This window comes from Triplophysa rosa, linkage group LG10, assembly GCF_024868665.1.
Source record: "Triplophysa rosa linkage group LG10, Trosa_1v2, whole genome shotgun sequence".
Taxonomy (NCBI): Eukaryota; Metazoa; Chordata; class Actinopteri; order Cypriniformes; family Nemacheilidae; genus Triplophysa; species Triplophysa rosa.
In genome coordinates, this window is record NC_079899.1 from 26,876,810 (window position 1) to 26,903,072 (window position 26,263).

General features: G+C 37.6%; 4 protein-coding genes across 8 annotated transcripts in view; 2 read left to right on the forward strand and 2 right to left on the reverse strand.

Annotated features, from left to right (window-relative positions):
• Nucleotides 1-3,020, forward strand: part of xgb (x globin) — a 10,293-nt gene extending 7,273 nt beyond the window's left edge. Inside the window, exons 3-6 of one of the 2 annotated variants that reach the window (XM_057344831.1) lie at nucleotides 319-439; nucleotides 814-894; nucleotides 2,383-2,519; nucleotides 2,857-3,020. In XM_057344831.1, the coding sequence (XP_057200814.1) occupies nucleotides 319-439; nucleotides 814-894; nucleotides 2,383-2,519; nucleotides 2,857-2,887 (370 nt within the window). In that variant the 3' untranslated portion in view covers nucleotides 2,888-3,020. The remainder of the gene's footprint in view (nucleotides 1-318; nucleotides 440-813; nucleotides 895-2,382; nucleotides 2,520-2,856) is intronic. The other variant, XM_057344832.1, reaches the window with a different exon arrangement.
• A 114-nt stretch (nucleotides 3,021-3,134) lies between these two features.
• Nucleotides 3,135-5,300, reverse strand: srp14 (signal recognition particle 14). The gene is made up of 5 exons (XM_057344833.1): nucleotides 5,190-5,300; nucleotides 4,492-4,564; nucleotides 4,223-4,335; nucleotides 4,106-4,138; nucleotides 3,135-4,027 (listed from the first exon to the last, which is right to left on the reverse strand). Exons 1-5 carry the CDS (start codon nucleotides 5,211-5,213, stop codon nucleotides 3,938-3,940), a joined length of 333 nt encoding a protein of 110 aa, XP_057200816.1. The 5' UTR covers nucleotides 5,214-5,300; the 3' UTR covers nucleotides 3,135-3,937.
• Nucleotides 5,301-5,646: 346 nt separating this feature from the next.
• Nucleotides 5,647-14,107, reverse strand: LOC130560237 (5'-3' exonuclease PLD4). 4 transcript variants are annotated; one of them, XM_057343886.1, is made up of 12 exons: nucleotides 14,040-14,107; nucleotides 12,973-13,094; nucleotides 12,817-12,895; nucleotides 12,558-12,733; nucleotides 8,150-8,333; nucleotides 7,938-8,058; nucleotides 7,201-7,328; nucleotides 6,919-7,119; nucleotides 6,700-6,839; nucleotides 6,452-6,617; nucleotides 6,272-6,368; nucleotides 5,647-6,190 (listed from the first exon to the last, which is right to left on the reverse strand). In XM_057343886.1, the coding sequence occupies exons 2-12, from the start codon at nucleotides 12,978-12,980 to the stop codon at nucleotides 5,991-5,993; spliced, it is 1,500 nt and encodes a 499-aa protein (XP_057199869.1). In that variant the 5' UTR covers nucleotides 12,981-13,094; nucleotides 14,040-14,107; the 3' UTR covers nucleotides 5,647-5,990. The 4 variants fall into 4 exon arrangements, with proteins under 4 accessions (XP_057199869.1, XP_057199870.1, XP_057199867.1 ...); XM_057343887.1 differs by having other exon boundaries at nucleotides 12,973-13,015; nucleotides 14,040-14,106; XM_057343884.1 differs by having other exon boundaries at nucleotides 12,973-13,010; nucleotides 14,040-14,080.
• Nucleotides 14,108-24,808: 10,701 nt separating this feature from the next.
• On the forward strand, nucleotides 24,809-26,095 carry dio3a (iodothyronine deiodinase 3a). The gene has a single exon (XM_057344206.1). It carries the CDS (start codon nucleotides 24,958-24,960, stop codon nucleotides 25,732-25,734), a length of 777 nt encoding a protein of 258 aa, XP_057200189.1. The 5' UTR covers nucleotides 24,809-24,957; the 3' UTR covers nucleotides 25,735-26,095.
• Nucleotides 26,096-26,263: the final 168 nt, after the last annotated feature.

The following is a 26,263-nucleotide window of genomic DNA, read 5'->3' on the forward strand; positions in this document are numbered from 1 at the left end:
TTTTTTGCAGCATTGGTTGTATTTTATGTTTCATGTTTCTTTGTGTTATTTTTGGTGTTTTATGTTTTTTTGCGTTGGTTGTGTTTTGTTTTTGTGTAAAACTATTGTGTGTGTGTGTGTGTGTGTGTGTGTGTGTGTGTGTGTGTGTGTGTGTGTGTTGATTGTGTTGTCTGGGTTAATTGTATTTTATTTGTTTTTTGTGTGTGTGTTGATTGTGTTTTACATATGTATAATGTGTTGTTTGGGTTTGATATATTTGATGTATAATTTCTTGGTTGGGTTTTAATTGTTATTGAATGGGTTTGTTGTGTTTGACAGGGTGATGTCGTTCATCGAGAAGAGTGTGGCCAGACTTGATCAGTCCGATCGCTTACAGACGCTGGCGCTGGAGTTGGGCAGAAGTCATTATCGTTATAACGCCCCTCCAAAGTATTACGGGGTAATCACTCATTTGTCATGTGTCTTCTGCTTTTTAGGACAGGGTTTTGTTGTGTGCTTCATCTCTAGGATATATGAAACTACTTGTGTTCTAGTCATCTTAATACTTTGTAAATATACAAACCTAAGGGTTTTTCTTTCAAACCGAGTTACATGGAACAATGTAAACTTTGATTACACATGGTTGATTTCTTTGTTTATCGGCACTTCTGTCACACTCTAGTGTGGGAAATAATGAGAACATTTCTAATACATTTATGAGATATTCAGATGTTTTTTTTCTGAAATACAAATCTTTTGCTTTGCTTATAGTGCAAATGAAGTTGTATATGAACATGAACTGATTTCTAGTCAGATAATTAGTGTTTGTTTCAGTATGTCGGGACAGAGTTTATTTGTGCCGTGCAGCCGATTCTGAAGGAGAAATGGACACCTGAACTGGAACAGGCCTGGAAGGTAAAAGACACCAGTTCTGTATCAACAATGAAATGATCCCATTAACCACAAAGTGTCTTCTCTTCTTTAAAGGTTCGCAGGTTTCTCATCACGTCTTTTTCAACTGTCATATTGTAATATACTGATATGTCTCAGCAGTGTCTCTTGTGAGCTTCATGAGCTCTCCATCACAGTCTGAACTCTGAACCTCTGAAGAGCTTTTCAGATTTCATTTTTGAATGTAACTCTAGACACAAAAGACACAGAGAATATGAAACGCGTGACAGATCTGTCATTATAAAGTATTTCTAGATTGTGTAAAAGACAGGTCAACATTTCTCTTTTGTGTTTCTAATTTCAACAGAAAGTTTCACACTACAACACGTAATACGTTTAAAAAGTCTTCAGCCATGACTGCCCATCATTAACAGAATGCATACAAGAGAGATTTTCACCATTTTCCCTCACTGAATATTTCTCAGAGTAGATTTATTTTTTAGGTCAGTTTTTAAACAAACCTTTAAAGCTTACGTTGTGTATATAGACTAGAGCTGTGCAAAAATATCGATACATGTAACTATTGCAATTTTTTTTTCAATAGTGTATGGATAGTGATACCTCTACTATCGATCTTTTTTTTTTAATCATGTCATATACATCCGGCCAAAAGTAAGTGGAATCGAGCATGGCGAAAAATATAAGAATGCTTGGAGCTCTCAGAGCTGATGTGTGGGTGTGCTTTGGTTTTCAGAAGAAGTCATGGAGTGATGAGTTATATCAAATAATGCTGTTTGTAGCTTCTCAAGTCATGACACAAGTCACTTGGCTACTGCAGTGCATTAGACAGAAAGTTAATTAAGAAAAGTAACAATGACATGTATTGTGCTTTCACGGATGTGACACCAGCACATTTACAGCACGGATGAACCAGAGGTTTTATTCTGCCCATGTTCAGTGTTTTAACTGTAATGCACCACAACAGACAAGTGACTTGCGTGAGCTACCTTATACGCCCTTTTCACAATGACGTCACTTAACTTCCGCCTTTTTGCAAAGCAGTGTATCATAACATCCGTCTTGCAACAAACAAGAAGAAGAAGGAGAAGAAGAACTTCCGTTTTGCCGTCGCGCTGGAATTTAACAACAGTGAGAAAAAAACTGACAGAACACATATTCAAGTACTTATCCTAGCACCTTCGCTAACACAAAAAGAAAACAAAACACTTACCTTCATAATCAAACAGGTACTGTTCAATGAAGAATTTGTATCCTTTCTCTAGCTTTGATCTTGTCGTTAGCGAAAATTTGTCTGCAAGACGTTGTACATCATCTAGACGTATTTGTGGCAGATGTGCAAGCGACTTGGTAAACTCCATTCTGAGGCGCTAGCGGAAGTAACTTCTTCTTCTTGAGTTTTACTGGCGGTTGGCAAATCAGCTTATAGATGCATTACCGCCACCTTATGAACTGGAGTGCTAGCGGAAGTAATCATACACTGCTTCGCTGCAGAACGGAAGATGCGTGACGTCATGTGAAAAGGGCGTATTCCCCTGTGCTACCCACTTGAGGGGCGCGACCCACAGTTTGAGAAGCCAAACCTCTGATCTAAAGGTCCATGCATCACACATCATGGCCACTCTGCAGAGGTAAGGAATGTTTTTACACTTATCCTCAAAGAAAACCCCCGCTGGTGCACAGCATGATGTATTTCTAGCTCTACTTTTGACATTTTCTATTTAAAGTATTACAATATATCGCAAATGTGTATCGTATCGGGAGGCACTTGCCAATACACAGCCCTAATATAGAGAGTATTATATAAAAGCCCCACTTTATATTGAGCCCTTGTCAACATTCAGCACATGACATCGAAACAAACAAAAATCACAAAAGTCAAGACTGTTTTTCTTTTGTGTCCTAAGGATTAATAACTGGAATCCATTAACTGATTTCAAACAAGTAACTGGTATGTTTTCTCTCTAGACACTGTTCCAGTACGTCACACACATCATGAAGAACGGTTATCTGGAAGAAGAGAAAAACAAACGCAACCATACGGTGACATCCACCAAAGAAGGACCCGACAAGAGGCAGACGGCCATCTGAAGCTCTCACACATTCACACTTGTGTATATAGTGTACTTATTTCTTTAAACTCTCCATTTTTGTGTTTTTTACTCATCAGATTTGCTAATAATTTCAAGATGTGATTTGAAAGTGTGTGTAGATGATGTAAAGCAAAAGTGTTATCAGACAACCAATCATCATGACCGAACTGAATTTAATTCTGAGCTCCTGACATTTAAATCAAAAGTAGTTGGGACTCTCATTACAAAACCAATGTCTAGTGATGCTGAATGCAATAAATGTAACATTGTGAGTAAGATTAACATACAAAGGTGGTTTCATTCCCGTCAAAAAACACAAAGGTGTCCCATCAACTGTCCTCATCAATAAATCAACTTTATATAGACTCCGCTGTACATCTTCAAACCAGACTGATGCTGTCATTCAGATAAAGCAGCAACAGCAATAATCTTCAATAAATGGGGAATTTAAACCTAACAAATACACATGAACTTAAGACATTGTCAAAAGTAAAGCATGAGAAACACTTCACCTACTACAAAACAAAACATTTCTGCGATGAAAACATGGCTTGTATTTTAAGTGATGAATAACAGAACTTGGCTCACTCAATGAAATCCTCAGCATCTTAAAGAACTGAAATCTCTCAGCAAAGATGCAGTAAATCTAACATTCTGTAGTAAACAAAACCTTCCCATCAGCCCAGTAAAAGACAAATTAAATCTGGTTTGGAACGGCAGACGTCAAACATTGGCAGGATTTAAGGTTATTCCTGATCGAGCGTCCACAGTGAATCACCACACACAGAATGAACATCAAGTTTCCCATCAGAACCGGAGCAGATGTTTCATGCGGGCGTCTGATTGAGATGCTGCAGGGGCTGATGGGAAGGTGGAGTGGCACCGGTGTGTGTTTGATGTCCTGGAGAGATTGAATTAACAGCACACCTCTCTCTCTTTTTATTTGATTTTGTCAATCACTGTGTGGCTTTAGACTTCTTGCTTTTACTCTTTTTATCTTTCTTCTTCAGTCCGTCCATGTGTGCCCTCAACAAGTTAGAATATGCCTGAAATCAAAGAAATAAAAACGCATCTGAATACATTGCATCTTTTTACCACATCAACAAAGCAAAAATAAAACTTACCATCTGAAATTTTATGACTTCTTTGGAGCTGACCTAAAAGAGACACAACATATTTAACACGGCTCTTTTCTAAAACCCCTCACTGTTAAGTTTAAGATCACACGTAACTGTTCTCACCACTGTGCTGATTTTCCTCTTGCCGTCTGACGCTCTGAACAGACATTTGTTGTCGGCTGGTTCAAAAGTCTCTGGATGTCCTTTTCTGGGGACCGGCTTTGTTCTGCCATCATCTAAAGATACAAGAGCATCAAGTCAAATCTCAACAAAACAACTTTCTGCACTACAAATCATTTTTGTTTTGTACTTTAGTATGTTTCATCAAATGTCAAAGCATTAAACAAACATCTTATGGGACTTTATTTGTACACTGAATCATATGAACCTACATTTTTTTAAAGTGATGACCACACTTCCACTGGTCCGGCATTTCTGAAACAGGCGAGTAAGTTCGGTAAGAAACTGCAGAAGGAGAGAGACACATCAGTGACATTACTTTTAGGGTATTTTAATAATCTCAATTTCTCACAACAACATTAACAACGATAAGTACAATCAGCTCCATTAAGTAAAGTGCAATGCATAAAATAAATGTAATGTAAAAAGCAGCACAATATTGCATTGCATTAATGCGAATCCTCTATGGGTCTTTTTTAGTTTATCATCTAATGATTACCAGCAGACTAGGTAACATTAACACTTTTTAAATGACGTAAATAATACCATTAGGGTTAGTGATTAATGAGTTGTTATCCTCTAGTAATTCCAATACACTGCATCGTTATTCCTAATAAACATAATCTGAAACATCTGTACTTGTTTATCACGTTTAACACAACACAAAGAAAAACTACTTTACTAAACGGTGATGTAGATCTGTTCTGCTGTAAAAACTTTAAAATTAATTAAACGAATTTTTTAAGTCGTTTAATGGGCAGAAATGTGTCTGAAATGGTTGTGAGCTTTAGCTTGCTAACATGTTTTAACTCCGCGACGCGGTTTGAAACATCAACATTCAGAGTCTCGTGTACACTAAATGTATTTTTTCAACAGTTAGACTATAAAATATAAAAGAAATGAATCTTACCGCGTCGTTTTCTAATAACACCATGACTTGATCGGTGAATGTGCCGCTAGCACATTGAGTATAAGAACACGTCGCTCTCTCAGCTGCGCTGTAGCTCCGCCCCTCCCGCACTTCTTTACGTGTGACACAACAGCGTCACATAACGTCACCACTGCCCTCTAGCGGTTTGTCACAGCGTTGCATATTTCCATTCTTTCCACAGAAACTATACGTATAACTACTAACTACTACTGAAAGCGTTAAAAAATCAAATTAAATAAACATTTAAAATTGAATTGAAATTACAAAAGTTAAATAACACTGTTTGATAGATTCGTGTTTTAAACAAGATAATGAGTTTGTGTAAAACAGTTTACAACATCAGTGGTTTGGACAGAAATACAAACTGACTGATTTGAGGACTAAAACAAATCAAAGACTAAACAAAAGAATAAAAAAATACACAAAACCACTGGTTTATTAGTTTATTTATACATTTCCAGGCAACACAAATACTCAAATATATATTACCAAAACCAACCAAAAACTATGTATTTTATAAACTGATGATTCTGACATTTACTTCATGATTACATTTGATTAACAACGGGACAATTGAAATGCATATTAAATATATCCATACTTATTTTATATAAAACGATACTTTTAATGAAAAGTGAAGCGAGTGTGTTGATATTCAGGATTTAAAAGCACGTAAATTATTCATATTGTGTATTAATACTGCGCATCAGAAATAGTCACACTTATTATGTCGAATTGGTTTTTAAAAGAACTTTAAAACTGCGAATATGAAATGTCGATCTATCCTGTAGATTTGGAGAAGACACAGTCATGGTTTTGGTTCAGTTCAGCAAGTGGAATAGCAAACTGTGAATTCCAGTCTCTGTCGAACACCAGACTCAACTGCTTCTGGAACGGGTTTCCACGCAAAGCATCCTGGGAAACCACCAAACCCACACCAGCAGTCGTGTTGAAGTAGTCAGCTGACCAGTTAGATGTCCCTGTGACACAAACATGATATATTTGACCAACTGGCTAGATGTTCATATGAAACATGAATGGTTTTCTAATCTGTAACTCACCGATGTAAGCCACTTTATCGGTCACCATATATTTATTGTGGTTGACTTTAGCGTAGGGAATGTGTGACCGATTCCCCACTGGAATAACATACAACTTCTGCCAATCAAACACACAAAACAACATCTATACAAGAAAGATGATTTGAAATAGGATTGATATGATGGTTTCGTGTGAATTACCACTTGAATGTTGAGGCTGTCTGATGGAGAACGAAGGGCATCCAGTGATCTGAGGAAGGGCAACACTGAGGGGTCGCTATCAAGACCACAGCTGAACAACAGACACACAGAGATGTTGTTCTCGAAGGCCGAATGCTTCAGAGCGTTTTCAATGACCGGCCAATAACTGCGTTCAGAAAAGACACCACACAATACGTTCAGCGCTCTTATCAACTTCAACCCAACAGAGATTTGGTCCTGAGATTCACCCGTGCCGATGAGCGAACTTGGAAGCAGGATAATATTCCATGACAGACACGTGTATGAACTCTCGTGCGTCTCTGATGGCTGACAGAACGGCGTGGAGGTCCCGTGTGCGAGAGTCTGGACAGAACGCAGGTGGAGAGGCCTGAGGAGCACGAGAGACGTCACAAACTGAGAATCAACACGCATTTCAATCGTCGGTCTTTGTTGCGAAGTCAAATCACCGTGATGTAAACTTGACTGGGTACACCGCTGAGACTGACCACCAGCGGACGTTCTTCGTTAATGAGGGTGTCGTAGCTGGATGGCCACGGCTCGGGGATGGAAGCGTTGGTTCGACCCATCACCCAGTACGACTGGAAGATTTTGTGCAGGTCAGAAGCCAGACCGCTGGAGTTATAAATCACCACACCGAGTTCCTTCACCTTACAGACAAACATCAGACAAACATCAGACAGTGTTCATCTGCTGGATACATGAGCTGCAACGTCTCCGTTTATCTCCACCTGTGTTAAAGCTCGCCAGTCCATGTTGGCGCTGCCGATGTAAATGTGTCTCCTGTCCACGATCCAGAATTTAGTGTGAAGAATTCCTTTAGTCAAACGTCCAAAGTTGACTCTTCTAACCTGTATTCCTACATCAAGACATTTACTGTTTGAGACATAGGAAAGGTTTTCAATTGACATCAGATACAAATCACACTGTGGAACCAGTTTTCTGCCACATTTGATTGATATTTTTAGATTTGTTTTTCTCATTATTATAAGATACAAAGTCATTATTACAAGAAAGGTTCTCTTTTTCCTAAGAAACCAAGTCATTATTATGAGAAAAAACGATAAAATAATGCCTTAGTATCTCACGATAATGATCCTTTTTACGTTTCTCATAATAAACACTTGGTTTCTGATTAAGAAAAGAGGGACTTTCTTGAAATATTGACTTATTATCTACTAATGAGAAACTTTCATTTAAAAAAAATCATAATAATAAAAAAAAAACTTAAGATACTGAGTAGCTCATATTATTAAGAAACTCAATATATCTCATAATAATTTCGTTTAGTATCGATCTAAACATTTTAACCAAATGAGACGGAAAGCAGCTTCCATACAAATCTGACAATAAAGGGTCAATTGAAAAATCTGAAATTTAAAACTAAACTTGTTGAAATAAAGTCAACGAAAGAAAGCTTTAAAAAACTCAATCAGCCAGTAACATTTAAGTGTCTGTAGTTCTTGACCGTTTTCCCGGAGGAGTTTCAGATCTGTTGAGTTGAGAGCCAGAGTGGGAATGCTGGTCACAATCCGCACAGACACATTTCTGGATGGTAAAGCTTTAAACTTCTCTAATATATCTCGACCCTTTGATTGAGAAACAACAGGAAACCTTTGAGTTGATGTGTAACATGACAATGCTGAGTGGATCATACAGAGATACAGACAGCAAACATACAGACGCGTCTGTGGATGAGTTGACGTTTATATCTTCACCAGTTAGAGACCAGTAGAAAGACGCCACATCAATCTGATCTCTAGCCACAGACAGAAGATTATTCCACTCCTCATACAGACTTTTCCCAAAGCTAGCGTTCATCCCATAATCCACATCGAGAGGAATACTCTCCACCAGAACAATCCTGTCAACAGAAACCCAACCCGTCACATCTCCATCTGACCACATATGAGTTCAATGTTCAAAACAACCTATCTAGATACAGGAACATTTCATGGAAATAAGCTGTTTAAAACTAGAAATTACAACATTTCAAAAGGTCCAGGTCACAGGATTCAAACATCCTGATATTCTCTCAAAGCTCATGAGAAAGCATTTTTTAAGGAACTTTCCAAATCATACTGGTCAAGACAAACTATACATTTAAATACACTTAAAAATAAACATTTATTCCTACATGAGACTTTCCTACACAAGACTTTCCTACACGAGACTTTCCTACACGAGACTTTCCTACACAAGACTTTGCAACAAACACTGTCCATAGAACAACGTACGATGAACAATGAACCGACACGGGACAGGAAGGCTCTAAATAGGGGAACACTAACGAAGGATGATAACACAGGGAGGGTGACGGGCAGGTGACAGGGATCAAACACTAAGGGGAAGCTAACGAGGGAACGAGAGGGGGGGGCTTAGAGACCAGACACCGGAGAGAAGGCATATTATGTCGTGACAGACAACAATACGCTTCTCTCCACACATAACAAGAGGTTCTGCCACAAGACCAAGAAAGACATGACGAGAAGAGGCAGAACCATGACATTCTGGAGTAAAGCTTGAATTAGGGATCAATGTATTCATGTAATCTGCTAAATATAACTGTAAAGACATGTAAACCAGTAAATCATGTTTGCATTAAACTTCTACGAATACTGACATGATTGTTGTTCAGGAGATCTGACCTGAGATCAGACAGAATCATTTAGATCTAACCCTAAAGTTAAATCGTTATTAAATGGGCAAAATTATTTTGTTTTTTCTAATTACTTTTTTCTCTTATCTCTGATCTGATAGGTACAAAACTCGGCTACTTTTCTAAGTTTTCCACCTAAGCACACCCAAAAAAGTTGGACTTTAATCGACAATGTTAAGTTGGTGAAAATAAAAAACTCCTTAATGAGCTGTTAAGGCTCATTTGTGGGCATCCGTAGGAAATGACAAAAATTCACAGCGATTTTTTTGTCCCATAAACAAATCCAACATATTGCAGATCGTTCATACACATATAAAGGAGTGAGCCTGTAGAACATCCGCAGTGTGATCTGCTATTGGCATCTGACCGAGGTTGTATCTCGTTATTGGTGCTGCTAGACCTTAGTGCTGCATTCGATACCATTGAACACAGCACACTCCTACATAGACTCGAAAATTACGTCGGCATTAAAGGAATAGCTTTGAAATAGTTTAAATCTTATTTATCCGACCGTTTTCAATTTGTAGCAATAAACAATGAGGTGTCACGCAAATCGCAAGTCCAGTACGGTGTACCACAGGGCTCAGTCTTAGGGCCTCTGCTCTTCGCATTATACATGCTACCTCTAGGAGATATAATAAAGCGACACGGAGTTAGCTTTCACTGTTATGCTGATGATGCTCAACTTTATATTTCCTCGAAGCCTCATGAAACACAGCAGTTCCATCGAATAATGGAATGCATAGTCGATATAAAAAACTGGATGAGTAACAACTTTTTATTACTGAACTCGGACAAAACAGAAGTGTTACTTATTGGACCAAAACTGCTATAAGTAACAACCAAGAATACTGCTTAACTATTGACGGATGTTCCATAAAACCCTCGTCGTCAGCAAAGAATCTTGGCGTTCTATTCGATAGTAATCTGTCATTTGAGAGCCACGTCGCTAACACCTGTAAAATTGCGTTTTTCCATTTTAAGAATATATCTAAACTACGTCATATGCTGTCAATGTCAGATGCAGAGAAGTTAATTCATGCATTCATAACATCAAGACTAGACTACTGTAATGCACTGTTAGGTGGTTGCCCTGCAGGCTTATTACAAAAACTCCAACTGGTCCAAAACGCGGCAGCTCGAGTTCTTACACGTACAAAAAAGTATGAACTTATTAGCCCGGTTCTGTCAACCTTGCACTGGTTACCTATAAAGCATCGCGTTAACTTTAAAATCTTGCTTATTACCTATAAAGCCCTACATGGTTTAGCTCCTCAGTACTTGAATGAACTCCTCCTGTATTACAGTCCTTCACGTGCATTACGCTCTCAGGCGTCCTGTCAGTTGGTAATACCTAGAATTTCAAAATCAAGTACAGGTGGTAGATCCTTCTCCTATCTAGCGCCTAAACTTTGGAATAGTCTTCCCTGCACTGTCCGGGAGGCAGACACACTCTGTCAGTTTAAATCTAGACTAAAGACGCATCTTTTTAATCTTGCATACACTAAAATTCCATAATATAAATCTTCTGAGGGTTTAGGCTGCACTAGTTAGATCAACCGGAACCAAAAACACAACTGATGTACTTGTTGCATCAAAGAGTACAGAACAGTACTCTACTCTCAGCCAGTCTTGTCTCATTATTCCAAGGTTACCACAGCGAGCAGGATGCAGTTCATGACCTGACCTGATGGTAGAGTGGAGAATGGGAAGCGGTGACCTGACAAGAGCTGAGATGATAGAGCTGGATAAAGAAGGACGCGGTCACCTGACACGTCTTCACCACAAAATTTCAAATGCTATTAGATTATTAATGATAATCTTAAACTATAATTTACCTTATTAGTAAGTTTATTTATTTTATTTAGCCTTGTTGTGCAAGATCTCTGGAGCTTGTGCAGAGGCAGCAGCTTTTGCCAGAGGGGAACTGGAATCCCCTGGTTAGGCCTGGGTTCTCCTGAGGTTTTTTTTCTCGATTAGAGTTTTGGGTTCCTCGCCACCGTTTGCATACTGTTTTGCATCTGCCTGGCCAGGGGGGCTGCTTTAGAATTGTAAAGTTTTACTTAATTAATATTGCATATAGGAATTTATAGTCTGTTATATTTTGACCTGTGCTTCTCTCTCCTTTATCTTAAATGTGTGCTCTCACTGTGCCTGTGCGTTTGCGTGTGTGTGCGTGTCTTTGTGTGTGTGTGTGTGTGTGTGTGTGTGTGTGTGCGTGTGCGTGTGCGTGTGCGTGTGTGTGTGTGTGTGTGTGTGTGTGTGCGCGTGCGTGTTTGTGTGTGTCTGTGTGTATGTGTGTTAGTACGTGTGCATATTGCATGTGTGGAGTGTTTTGTATGTGGGTATGTCTGTCTTCTTTGTTTTCACCATTTTCTTGTTTTTACAGGTACAACTTTAATTGATTTGCTTATAGTCAATATGTCCTATGTACAGCTGCTTTGTAACAATGAAAATTGTAAAAAGCGCTATATAAATAAAGTTGAGTTGAGTTGAGTTGAGTGTGGCCGGCACTCACACACACAAACATACAATTGAATAAGAGTGTATTTTTCCGAATGATGTCAAATAAAAACTGACATTCACACACACACAAAGAACAGTGCAAAACACATGCGCACGCACGCACACTTAACTGTGAGGTAAAAGTCCCACTGTAAGATTTGTCGATGCTACTACTGCCTCAGTGACAGTGAAGTTTTCACTTCATTCTGTAGCAGAACGATGGCAAAGAACTTCACTTTAGCAGAGACCCTTCATCTTTTGGAAATTTGATGTTTATTGTTACAAATGAAGGATATATACATTATAAGCATATTGAGGCGTCTTTGCACTGTTTTACCAACCTCAATAGGTTTTTAAAAATTCTACAATTTTACTGTAACTTGTTATAAAATCTAGAACTTAAGATGTTGAGTTTGTTACAACATTAGTTTATATGCAACCAGTGCAGCTATTGAAATGACATGTACATGCTATTTTGATTCCATCAGGTCACTAAAAAACTAAAGTGAGGGGAATTTTGAGGGGTTTTCACTGTGTTTTAATAAGAGGAATTGGGTTTTTATGAAAATCATGTTTTTATGTGAAAAAAAACACAAACATACAAAACAAAATACAAAAACATACAGTAAAAATGGTTCTTTTTACATTCAAATGAATGGAGTAAATGAGGGAATTAAATACCAAAAAATAAATCACAATATAAATGCATATCTTGGAAGCTTTAACATTAAACAAACAAACAAACAAAAAAAGATAGTGTTATGAGATTTATGTAAAATATCAATGGAATCACAAAGTGGCCAAATTTGTCCACTAACAGCAAATGAGTGCAGTTGTAATGAACAGCACTTGAGGTTTAAGTGTCAGCCATGTTTGGTGTGAATCACGTTGGGAAGTGAAATATAAAAACAGAAGTTCACCCACCTGCTCTGCTCATTCGGGGCGCTTTGGTTAAAGAAGGTCACAGTGGGACGAGGATTCAAAGCTTTGTTTAGTTCATCTTCATTCTTCAATCTCTCTATCACTGCGATGGCCAATAAAACCCCTAACACTATCAAACATCCAGAGGCCGCCAGCGCTGCCGTGGGACACTGTGACCCCTGAGATGACCAAAACGGGATATTAAACATCAACATCATACATAGAATGTTGAAATATTCAAACATTTATACTCAAAACTCACTCTCTTATTGGACACATAATTGTCTCGTAAGCTCTTGTATGGAGAGGTCAGATCTTGAATGTCTCGTAATTGTGAAGATCTAAAACGTCAGAATGTCAAACACACTTCTACAGACATGTAATATATCTGCATTAAAGCAAAGATGTTGATACTCACACAGACATGCTGAGGCAGGTGATGATGTGTTTAGAGTTCTGTCCTGACAGCAAATACACAGAGAGAAACTTTCTCAAATATCTGCTCAGAGCTTCCTCTTTTCAGTTCTGTTTTTCATGTTGCTATAAACACACATCTGAAGCTTTAATGATTATCTCAGAAGCTCAACATGTTAAAGACAAAGTTCACCCAAAAATGAAAATGATTTCATCGTTTACTCATCCTGACGTGCGTCAAACCTGTATGAGTTTCTTTTTTATCTGCAGAAAACACAAGAAGATATTTACAGCTTTCCTGTAGCTCAGTGGTATAGCGCTAACAAAGCCAAGGTCGTGGGTTGGATCCCAGGGGATCAACAGCACTGAACCCCACTGACTTCCATTGTATCAACACAAAACCCCTGAGACATTTCTCAAAATATCTTCTCTTGTGTCTCTTGTGTTTCACTGAAGAAAGACTCACATACAGATTTGCAACCACATGAGGGGGAATAAATGATGACAGAATTATTATTTCTACCTCTTTACCAAATGTTATTTTATGTTCCATTAAGAGATGCTGAGCAAGCAATGATGATATGTGACAGAATAAAACCCTCTTTTGCCAGCTTCATCATTTCACTGTTTTTAAACCCCCTTTAAAATGTATTTCTTTTCACTGGTATTTAATACTGTTTGAGGCTTGTGGACTGACATTGTTATATTTGTTCTTCCTCTTTTATTTGTCTTTTTATTTTTCTTAGTCTGTTCTATTTTCCTCTGTTCAGCGCTTTGGTCAGCCTGCATGATGTTTTTAAATCTGCTTTATAAATAAAGCAAACCAAAGCCAAACTCAAAGGACTAAACAACTGGAATAAGTCTGTTGCGAGGAATAACATGCAACATCAGAATACATTAATTGGCTTAGTTTTAAAATGATGAAGAGCACAAAAAAATGCACAAATGCAAAATCCAGACAAAAACATCTACCAGCCCGTTGTAGCTTGTGCACATCAACACTAAACATTTATTTAGTCAGTTCCACATGTTTGTAAACAGCTAATAGAAACAGAACTGTATCTTACATACCTCATTCAGTGTGTTATTCATCAGACATGGGGAGAAATGTTTGAGACATCACTACAGAAACTCCCTGCAAGCTCTGATTTACTGTTTCACTTTCATTTCTCCATAAACACAAACCAGACCTTCAATCACACGAACGCTTGATCTCCTAATCAAAGGATTATTAGACTCTGCCATCATCATCATCATTGAAGTCGATGACATTTATAAATCAAACCTATAGTGTCTCCACTTTTTCAAAACATTAAAGCTCATTGGTGAATTCTCTCCATTGTTTGTATATGGAAGAACAGGATGAGTCTTTTACTCATGCACATGTCTAAACCAAGAAACCTCATCACATAAACCATTTCATGACATCAACATCCTCGCATTTCAACTTTAACCGACTGAAGTTTCCTACAGTAAATACACCAATATCAACTGATGAACATACTAAACATTTTCAGATCATGTATTCCACAGTAAAGGGACAGTTCAGCTAAAAATGAGAATTCTGTCATCATTACTCATCCTCATGTCATTATAAACCTGTATGAGTTTCTTTCTTCTTCAGAACACAAAAGCAGATATTTTGAAGAATGTTGATAATCATTGTATGAACACAAAACCATTTCTCAAAATATCTTCTTTTGTGTTTCATTAAACGGTACCAGAACATAAAACAAAAAGATAATGGTGTCTTTAAATATTATTTCGTAATTATCGATGTATTAGTTAACTTTGTTTGTGTTGAGGAAGATTTATAGACTCGTGAATGTGTTGACACACAGTTATGCTGACTGCTCCAGAAAAAAATCATAATGCTTTTTATACACAAACAATATTTAAAGTTCAGAAACAATGTTAAAAAACCAAGATCGCTGACAGTTTAATGTAAGTGAAAGTGTAAAAACTGATTCTAATTAATCAACAGCACAAATGTAAATGCCTTAACTTCTAATGAAATATTGGAGTTAATATTTCTGTGAAAACTCAATGTTTACATCATTATAATAATGAGATGAAGAGATAAAATACTGACATCATTGACATGTTTATGTTTCTGTTCTCCTCTCTATAAATGAACTAAGCGGCTGCTCCGGACCTCGTCGCCACCAGGGGGCCCTAAGAGCACATTAATTACAGCTTGTTTGTGATATATTCACGACCAGTGTTGGCAGTAATGCGTTACAAAAGTAAACCATTACAGTACCGTATTACCTTTTGCTGTAACGCAGTAGTGTAAGGCATTACTAATCAATTTTCAGTAATATTTTACTCGGTACATGTTCAGTAACGCTTGCCAACAAACTTTTTGCCCGAGAGACATTAACAAATCAAAAATCCCGCAAGTAAGTTCTATTTCCTGTTCGTGAATAGACGCGTGTGGTGTCATTCATCTCCCTCTGGCTGGTGGAACTATTTTGTATTGTAACGTGGCATGATTTCAGTCTCTGAGCTCGAGGTCCGAGGCTATTGGCCCCGCCCGGTTCGCTGTAAGCCCTAGCGCAATCACACTTACATTTCTTATCATATTTCAATGGGTTACAATAAACGTGTAGAGTACAACTTCACCATGTCTCTAGTTGCTTCTTGTCTCGATTATAGCTACTTTAAAATAAATGGTTGTCATAAGGAAATGTGAAATCCATTATTTGTGCCTGTTATTCGTGAGAATCCACTAGATGGCACCATGTTCAGTGATATGTTGTAGACAAGACAAGCAACAGAATAAATAACCACGTTATAGTAGTCGAGAATAAAACAGACATGTAGCCTAGAGATTGTTTCTGAGATTTATTTGAATCATCGAACAAAACACCCAACGTAATATAGTTTAATGTACGTGTTATATAAAAACGAATGTTTTTCACTGTGGAAATGGCTTTTTCTGTAGTAATTTTAGACGATAAAAAGATAAAAGATGTTCTTTTATTTATCATGTAAACCCGCTATAGCAGTAAAACATGATGTATGTGATATATTAAATCAAATAACACTGCCGTGCATTGTAAGTATGAAATAGCAGTATATAGTCATATAGTAAAGACGAATTGTTTTGATTTTTCCCAGGATTTTAAAGTGAATGAGCTGTGTTCTGATCATGTGCATTTAATCTACCTTAAATTATTTCACATTAGCGATGTGTACATAATTATGAAGCCTAAACGATTGCTTGACATGCCTGAGTTTTAACAGTTCCGTATGACAATGCATACATTTTCAAGTCTAACCATCTTTAACTGGAGGCAAAACGTTTCTGTACTCCACGTAAATAGAAAAATATTGAAATTAGTTGAGAAATGAAAACGATATTGTGTTTTTATCCAGACAACTGCAGCTCCACCATTCACTTGTATGTCTTCGTAGTCGGCTTTTGCCCTCACCAATATGGCGGCGTCTATAATTAAATATATATGTCTATAGGCTTGTTCGACTTCGTGCGGCGCCGCAAGAACCGACATGTGGATGACATCAAAGTACCGCGAGAGCGATTCGAAAGCAAACTTTTTATCGTTTTTCGAATCGCTCTCGCGGTACGTTGATGTCACCCGCCTGTCGGATCTTCGGCGCCGCATCAAGTCGAACAAGCCTTATGAGGCTCGTTTGAGATGGCCCAATTCTGCGTAGAACCGATCACCGGTGATCAGCGCGAGATGCATGCCGGTAAGAAATGTGTCCGAGTTACGTCCGCCTTGCTCTGATGTCATGCTGACGTGTGTCAAAAAACGCGACGGCCAGGCGGCTGTGTCGGATTCTTCAGTCGGGCTCAGTTGCTCTCCACCGACTGCGCTGATGAAAAGCATGATGGGAAACAACTTGCTGACGACACAGCTTAAATGCTCATTGGGCGAGAATGTCAGCTGATATCTTTTTTCTTAAGCGTTCCATTAATAAGTACATTAACTGAAGTAGGTTTTAAGATTTATATGTGGAAAAAACACACCTATGTGAAATATATAGTCCTCATAACCACCTTGATGTAAAAGCAGTGGCAATTCAATTGCATAGATTTCATCTGCGATAAAAAGCGCTTTTTTATTAAAGTATAACAAAAACATTACAAAACAAGATGGTTTACAGTTTACATTAAAAAACAGACGAGAAAAAATAATAAAAGATAATACAAACAAAACAACAAAGACAAAAAAGAAAGAAAAAAAATCAAAATGTTCAACCCATCCATATTAATAAATTCAAAACAAGAAATATAATTTATATTATCGAATAAGTCTAACAAAATTCCAGCTTTTTATTATTTGGTTTTGACAGCATTTTTAAATATTGTCCCAAATAATTCTTAAATACTACAAACAATTTTTAAAAATTACATTTGGGAATTAAATTCTTAGCTAACAAAGGTTATTAATATTAAAAAAAAGTTTGACCTCATTTTTCACAGTTTCCATATTACATTTTTTATAAAAGACATGTTAAATTCACAACATTTTACACATTTAACCACAATTATTGCACTTTGTCCAGGAATTATAGGGAAAAATAGGGTCTGTGTTTTCTGGAAATGAGTTACAGAATTTACACAATACAATACACAATAGAATTTACACAGAATTTACACAATATAGGAACTCCCCAGAAGGATAAATATCACATACAATTTTGAAATGTATTTTTTAGGGGGAGATAAACTCTAAACTTGAAATAGGAGGTTCTAATATGTTTAAGCATTCGTTTGTCAAAGAACATAATTATCTAAATTCTTTCGTACAGCCTTGACATGGTTGAGAGTTTGTCTAATATACGATTTAGAACATTTCTCATTTTTAAACTCGTTGGCCCAAGAAAAATGCGATAAAAAACGTGAACGCGATCTATTCCATTGCTGCCGTTTCCAGTCGACTCGACAGCTCGATTTGGGAAGTGTCCGTCTTGCCTGCGCTCTTTTCTTAATGCAGCCGCCTACTCTCGTCATCTTTTCAGGCGAGGCAAGGTGCATCTCAAACAAGCCTAATGTTTACTGAAGCACTCAGGCGGAAGCGAGGCTTCAGACGTCATCTATGACGTCATTGGTCTAAAGCAACTCACTAAAAACAGTTGGGTTAAAAAATAACCCAATATATAACCCATAGATGGGTTACTATAGCACCGACCCCTTGTTGGGTTATTTTAACTTGGGTTGCAAGTTTTACCCAATCAGTTGGGTTATGAAATAACTAGGGCTGTCAACGTTAACGCATGCGATTATTTATTTTTTTTCAAATTAACGCGTGAAAAATATTTAACGCAATTAACGCACCATCCGTTTGTTTTGACATTCTTTGTCTAACGTTACATTATGTAATCACGCTCTTATTCGTGTACAGGCTTTTAAACCACTTAAGCGCGATTTTAAACAGTTGCTTTGACGCGTTCAATGAAGATAGACAGCTTCTAAACTGTGGGACGCGGCAAAACGCAGCGCGAGGTCCAGTCTGGTGTGTACAGTCACGGGCTGAAGGCTGCATCGGTGAATCTCTGTCAGACAGCGCATCCGTGTTAAGTTCTCTTTCGTGCTTGAATGGATAAAACCATACAAGATTATGTCAGAAAGCCCGTTTTGTGTTGCATTTTCTTAAGCAAGACTTCAAAGTGTAAAATAAAATCTTAAATGAATGCAAAGAGTTGTGAAAATGGGAGTGCGGTGACGGTCAGATCTGCGTACTGAGACAGCTCTTAAAGGGGCCGCGCTCTTAAACGTGCTGCTGTGACTCCTGTCACTAACGTTAATCAAAGAACAAAATAAAAGAAGAAATCAATGTGATTTTCACATTTAATTTATAATTTAGGATTAAAGACTGTGAAGTGTTTGAGAACTTCCTTCAATTTCTGTATATTTCATGATAGCTCTCAATTATATTGTTGAATGGCTATAATTAATGTTAAAATAATCAATTTAATAGAGACATCAGTTAATATCAAAATGTTTTCTTTCATTCATAAAATGACGCTGTTAAAGAAATATGTTGTTTCTACATCAATTTGAAGATTAAAATGTGAAATTATTCAAATGTAAAAGTATATTTTAAAATATTATTGTTATGTGCGATTAATCATGATTATTCACAGAAAATGTGTGATTAATCCGATTAATTTTTTTAATCGATTGACAGCACTAGAAATAACTAATTTGTTGGGTTATTTTTGCCAACATGTTATTTGTTGTTTTCTTGTTATTGTTATATTTGTTGTTTATTATTTTGGCCATCCTATTTATTATTATTTGATTGCAGTGTAAACAAATAATGCACAACATAGAAATACCTTTATAAATCTTTATTTCCAATACAATAAGATTGGTTGCAGTTGTTTTATTAATGTACTTCCTTTGATCATAATGTTACTAGCAGTTAAGTATCAATTTACAAGAATCAAATAAATAAACAGAACAGAGGTTAGTCTAGCTTACACAATTATAAAAAGTTACAGCACCACCAGGCTTGGCATACTCCAAAATGTAAATATACAACACGTATCAACTGCTTGTAAAAGACGGTCTTCCTGCAGCATCATTCTTCCCACAATAACGAAGACTTAAGAGAAACCAGTTTTATCCCCAAGCCGCAGAACATGAAAGTCTTCCATTGCTGCTGATGAATGATGTTTGTTCCGACCTATAAACAGATATTCTCTTTTGTAAATATACACACATACACGTTATTATTTTTATTATTACAATAATTATTTATTTATTTAACGGTATTGTCAAAAATGATGTATAGTCATGTGGAAAAAAAGTACAAGCACATGTTGATACCACAAATTCATAGATCTTTACATCTTAGCCTGATGACCTGTAGGGGTCACACTTTTCCTATTGACTTTAATTGTAAAAATGAGTACACAGTGTTCATTTGATGTGTCATGTGATAGATTATATTAATTTATTTACTAACAGGAAGTTTCAGACATTAATCTCTTACCTGCAAATTTGTCAGTTAAGGCTTCAGGCTCCCACTTCTGAAGATTTCCTTCGCATATAATCTCTAAAAGATAGATCAATATATTGAAAACTTGTCAATGAAGGCCAATGCTGCAAATCTAGAAAACGAAAATGCCACTGAGGCAAGCCCCCTCGTGTTTTGTTGTCAATGAACGCCAAAATAATGTATTTTTCTGCTATTTGCTTCAAACATATGATAACGGTAATAAATGTAACGAAATAAAATGAACACACTCGTCATTTGAATTCCGGTGCATTTGACTGAGTGGCGCTGCAGCGGTTGGAGTCCTGACGCTTCCGCTGGGTCCTAAATCCCGACGCGCCGCCAAATATCTAAAATATGATTTCCACAAACGTTTATGACTTACCTAAAAGTTTCGTACAAAGAAAAACAAATTGAGGGTGCGTCCCAAACAATTATTTTAATCTACGTTTGAAATAGGATGGTTATAAAAAGAAAGTGTTGGCGTCGACACAGTCATGCAGATTATAAAAACAGTCTACTGAGATGTACGTTTGTTTTGCTATGAAAAAAGCGCGGCATACAAACATGTATATATATGCACACACATGCACGCACTTTTTATTTAATTAAAGTATTATTAATATTAACTGATCTCGTCTGTCAGCAGTGGCGCCGGTCGACCGTTGAAATTTAAAATAACCGCTCATGCAGCTCAACTTTAACCCAGCTGGCTGGACGGGTTGTTACAGAAATTACCCAATGAACGTCAGAAATAACCCAACAAAACGACCCAATATCTCTAACCCAACTATTGGGTTACAAAAATAACCCAACGTTTTTTAGAGCGAAACAAGCCTCGATACGCGCTTCACTGGAAAGCTTCCAGAATTTCTCGACACACGCTCCGAAGCCTCAGCACAGAACGCAACATCACTACAAAATGCTCATTTACGCGATTCATGTCATTTTATAATTATCTGTCAATTCAGCGTTTTATCTTGGGATAAGGTTAAGAATAATTTTGTGCAAGTAAATAAACTAAATAAATAAAACCAGATTAAATCATCCTCAAGGGCTGCGTGGCTTTAAAGGGTGTTTATAGGTTGTGGTTAAAATAAAATAAAAAGGATTTAAAAAAAATCTTTGCAAATAATTAAATGCATTGAACAATAAATTCCACAACCTTTGTATGGTCTGTGCTCGAAATGTAAAGGGACAGTTCACCTAAAATTGTAAGTAATGAAATTCTCAAATGTTTTGACAATCACAATACATTTGTAATGAAAGGTTTATGTGTTTTTGTTTTTATGACATTCCTACATCCCAAACACAGCTACAACTAATAACATTGTGTGTGTTAGATTTAAAGTGTGCGTGCAAATAATCAAACATTGACAATAGTGGGTTGTATTGGGGGCACAGGTGGACCCCGTAAAGCTTGGGCCAGCCCTGCTCCCTGCACAGAACTGAAGACGTTTGAACACTGAATGAACTCTATGAGACATCTTATTAAACTCCTTTAATGTAAGAAATGAGAGCAATATGAGAATGGAAAGCTGAATCAGAAAGTTGAATTAATTCAAATAATTCAAATAGAACAAGAGCAGATCAGTAACATGCTTCTTTATTGCTTTGTTAGTATCTCACAGGCTTTATTTTTGATGGCCAATTCCATCTCTCTCTTTTTTTTGTCATGTGATATCTGCTCATGAGCCGATCAGACTGATGATTGTGTGCAGATGAACAAACTCAAACCACACTGCTTTCAAGAGAATATTGCAGCTTTAACTTACGCTATGTGTAAATATATATATATCATGTTAGACAATTATGTCTCATAGACCACACAGCATTTGTCTTTTGTCTGTTACTGAAGAATTTGAGTCTTCTTCCAAACAGAAACATGAGACACGACATGACTAATATCCTCTTTTACTGTAAATTCTCTTTGCTGGTAAATGCACGTTTTCCTGAACTCAATGAAATGCATGTGTGTGTAGTCACACACGGTCGTCATGTGTTTAAATATGCCAGGAGATTTTTGTGGCCTCGCGGGTCTCACATTGAGCTTTTGATAGAGAAAGCAGAAATCTCTTTTTTATGGCATGATTATTGTGAGTTTGTCCTCATTTGATCTCTCTGCGTACATCACTACATTATCTTCTGTCTCCATGACTGCAGACTGTCTCACTGCACAAACCCGCTCAATAGTGAGAGAGACTATAAACACACACACTGTTGCATAAGCAAAATATAATGAAGTTTAATGAAAATGACGAGATTAAATCTCCCATAGCAACGGATATGTGAAAAACCATCAGCAGAAAAGAGTCGTTCAACAGAAAGTGAAACTCATTCTGTGCTTTTTAAAATTGCAAATTGAATTTTTGTTTCAGTGCTGATGATGTTTGAATGTGATTAATCCATCATTACTGGACTTCAGTCTGAACAGATTTCAAGACTTACACCTGCAGCTCCAGTCGGTTACCATGGCGATACGGCCAGTAGAACAGAAAGAGTATCAGAGGCAGTTGTGTAATGTGTTTCCTGCAGTGATGATGATGATGATGATGATGATGATGATGATGATGAAGACCTTTACTGTAGTTCAGCTGGGAATAAAATATCGATCATAAAGTTTAAATGTGATTATAATGAATCCTTTAATTATGTTAAGTGTAGACGACTGCTTCACGCGAGATTATTCAGTATATTCTCCAGGAAACAAAAGGCTTTGATTGTTTTGTTGCTTAGAAAATCTGCTTAGACTTTGAACTTTTGAACATTTAGGATCACAGAAATATGACCTGAGCTCAGAGCTGAAGAGTTTTCATCAGAACCGACAGCCATCATGAATCATATTTTGTGTGTTTATAAAAACAGATGTTCAGATGTTATTGAGATTAAAAGTTTTCTGATATAAAATATACATTATGATTGATTCATATCAGTTACCAACAATGATGTCATGTTTATTATAGAATTAAAGAGCCTCAGAAATGGGTTTGTCATGAATCAGTAATGTGGTTTCTTCACTTGCATTGTTTCAGAATAAACACCACCGCACATCTGAACTCTTCAGAAAACAGTGAAACGTGTTTCTTCAATTTCACTGACAATTTAATGATAGGGTTCTAGAAATGATGTGTTTCAAAAATACTTTTTAGAGAAGTTTTCTAACACAAAGTGAATATTTTTTGACCTCCACGTGTGAAGTATTATTATACTGGACATAAATCATTAGATGTGTTCTTCACATAACCTTCTGCTGTGTTGTGTTGTGTTGTGTTGTTTCACTCCGTCAGTTCTTGTAGTTCTATCAGAAGCTCCGCCGTGACTCGTGCTCGCTCTGGGGAAGAGTGCTTCGTGTGAGTTGAACGAGAGCTGGGGGGTGTTAAAGTCTGTTTATTTAATGTTAGATGAATGATGCTTCTGCAGGATGAGAATGTGGGTGATGACATTGTTAAAGTGTGAAGAGATTCTGGACACGTGCCATCTCAGTTAGCATGCGGAACGCGGCGGGTGAGCGTCCTGACATGAACTCAACCCCGCTGCCAACAATCCTGCACAGTTTAGAGAAGGTAACTGGGTTACAGGCCAACGCTGTGTACTTCCATCACCAGCAGGCAGAAAGAGTAAAGAAATGTTCACAGATATATGAGCGCGGTATCTTCCTCATATCAGTGCTCAGATGATTGACAGATCACACAAGAGCTTCTGTTTTCACCCATCCCAGAGAACATGCAGAGGTGAAGTACTAAAGTGTTTCATGTGTTTTGAGTCAGACATCAAAGAAACAATAGGACCACATTGTTCTGTCTAGTGTGACACACACTGTAACATTATCACATCTCAACGATCAATAGAAATGCTTCAAATAGAATGTTGTGATGGAGAAACTCATGGAAACATCACACGCTAGCCGCTTCATATCCAGTTTTGAATCCAATATCGTCATTCATTTTTCATCCACAGAAGTCCCTGCAGAATCCTACATCGCATCGTTAAACACGCATTCAAATGTTTATTGTTCTCTTCATTTCTTGTTTCTATGTACGCACAGTAAACTGTATTTATTGATTATCCTTTAACATGACAGTATTTTAGGGTATGATCTATTAGAATAGAGCACACACACGCTTGATAGTTTCGCTCACGGTTAATTTAAACTTAATGTTAGTGTTCTTCTGTATAAACCTTATGGCTTAGTTTTCTACTAACTGTCATTGAAGCTCTGAGGCTTTATCAGAGGACAACAATATCCACAACTGGTTTCATTTATTATATTTAATATAGTACTGTAAATAACAGTTGAATATATTATTTAATTGCAGTATATATATATATATATATATTTATTTTAAATATAATTAACTGAGACAAAACTTCTCTGAAGTGAGCGTACACACAGTCAAGTGTGTCCCAGGTTTATGCTATGTTTATTTTTCAGAAATCCCAATATGTCTGTTGAACATTGTGTATATTTATTTACACATCAGATGTGATGACTGAGCCGTCCTGCAGTGAAGTCTAGAATAACACGCGTGCAGTTGCACACTGCTGTGTGCTGCTATTATTTCCTTAAGGTTTGTAAAGTTATCAGTGTGTAATTGGTAAGTCGAGTCTGATTCAACTCATTATAACTTATTATCCAAGCTAATGAATCATTTGACCGTTTTTTTCAAGTAGCCTATTTCTAAAGCTCAATTTTCAATGTTGCATATACACACACTGTAATATACAGTATGTTTGTTATATGAATGTATTATAGGAAGTTACTGTAGCAGCCTGTGAGTTTCTACTATGATTATTTACATGTAAATGATTCCGAGGTTCTAGTGATGAACGAGGTTTGTGATTGTGCTCTCTTGGAAGGTTTGTGGTGCGTTTGGAGGCGGAGTGACTGACTGACTGACTGACTGACTGTCATGTATTCATCATATAAAGGGAAGTTGGTCATCATGTGAAGTGATTCACTCATTTTCACTCGCTGTCATTCATTCATTCAGTGTTGATGTGTGATCTTATTCATCATGAACAGTCTGAGAAACGCGCTCGTGTGTTTGCTCATTTTGCCTCGTTTCTTGGTCGCGGCGCTCGTGTTGTGGTGTCTGGATTTTCTGTGCGTGAGGAAAAGAGTTTTATTTTATCTCAGAGATCACGATGATGATGAAGATCCTCCGCTGTGCATCTCTGATAATAACCGCATGTTCAGCTGGGAATCTCTCAAAGCGGTTTTCCACGGACACAAAGTGGACTGGATGAAATCCGCTCGCGTGGGACGCGACGCGCCGAACACTGAAGTTGTGGAGCTCTCGGACTTGCAGCCCAGACGGATCCTGGACTTCGCCCGTCACACTCGACCGCTGGTGCTGAATTTCGGAAGCTGCAGCTGACCGCCGTTCATGACGCGTCTGAAAGCGTTTCGCCGACTCGTCCTGCGATATTCCGAGATCGCCGATTCACTGCTGGTTTACATCGAGGAGGCGCATCCGTCCGACGGCTGGATGAGTTCCGACGCACCCTATCAGATCCGCGGGCATCAGAGTCTGGAGGAGAGACGCGACGCCGCGCGCCTGATGGAGCAGGAAGCGCCGGGCTGCGCGGTAGTGGCCGACAGCATTAACAACGCGTCCAACAGCGCGTACGGCGCGTTTTTCCACAGACTTTATATCGTGCAGGGCGGTGAGGTGGTGTACCAGGGCGCTCGCGGACCGGAGGGTTACCGGCTCTCGGAGCTCAGACTCTGGCTCGAGCGCTACCGAAAGCACGAGACCACCAGCGCCGCCGCTGCCGTCATCCAAATGTAAAAACTCACTTGTCGTTTACGCGACTGAAGAACTAGCCTAGATTCTCGTTGTATTGCTCGATCTCCGGTATTTTTTTGTGAGGGTCGGTTTTTAAAAGATTAACACGACCAGAAAATCGACGTGATGTCTAAAGTGCAGGAGATTTCGTTTTTATCAAACGCTTTTTGTAATAAAGCATTTCATAACAACAGCTTTGTGCAGAGTAAGAGAAAATATTCTCTCTTCGTGGGTGGATTTTACACTCGTTCAAAATAAAACCAAACGAAACGAAGTTTTGCTAATGTTTTCCTTTCGTTTTTTTGTTGTTGTTCAAAACATCCAAAAACTGTTGTGTTTCAATAAAGATGAAGCGTGTCTGTGATTTAAATGAAAATGGAGATTTTTATTTATTTCTAAAAATAATTGTCGTAAATTTCAACACAATGAAAAGATCACAGTTTAAGAAACGTTCAGGGACGATCTGCACATTTTCTCTTTTCGTAGAAACAAACAATAGTTTCAGAGCCGGAGGGAAAATTTTAACCTAACC

What these genes read in the sequence shown, in the direction of transcription:
- srp14 (XM_057344833.1), bottom strand. Translation starts at nt 5,213, where the DNA reads ATGGTGTTATTAGAAAACGACGCG. An exon ending in TGTTATTAGAAAACGACGCG is followed by an intron (nt 4,565 to 5,189) that starts GTAAGATTCATT and finishes CTCCTTCTGCAG; the next exon opens with TTTCTTACCGAACTTACTCG. An exon ending in AAGTCATAAAATTTCAGATG is followed by an intron (nt 4,028 to 4,105) that starts GTAAGTTTTATT and finishes CTTTGATTTCAG; the next exon opens with GCATATTCTAACTTGTTGAG.
- LOC130560237 (XM_057343884.1), bottom strand. Translation starts at nt 14,060, where the DNA reads ATGAATAACACACTGAATGAG. An exon ending in ACTGGCGAGCTTTAACACAG is followed by an intron (nt 7,120 to 7,200) that starts GTGGAGATAAAC and finishes TTTGTCTGTAAG; the next exon opens with GTGAAGGAACTCGGTGTGGT. An exon ending in CCAGTCAAGTTTACATCACG is followed by an intron (nt 6,840 to 6,918) that starts GTGATTTGACTT and finishes CGTGCTCCTCAG; the next exon opens with GCCTCTCCACCTGCGTTCTG.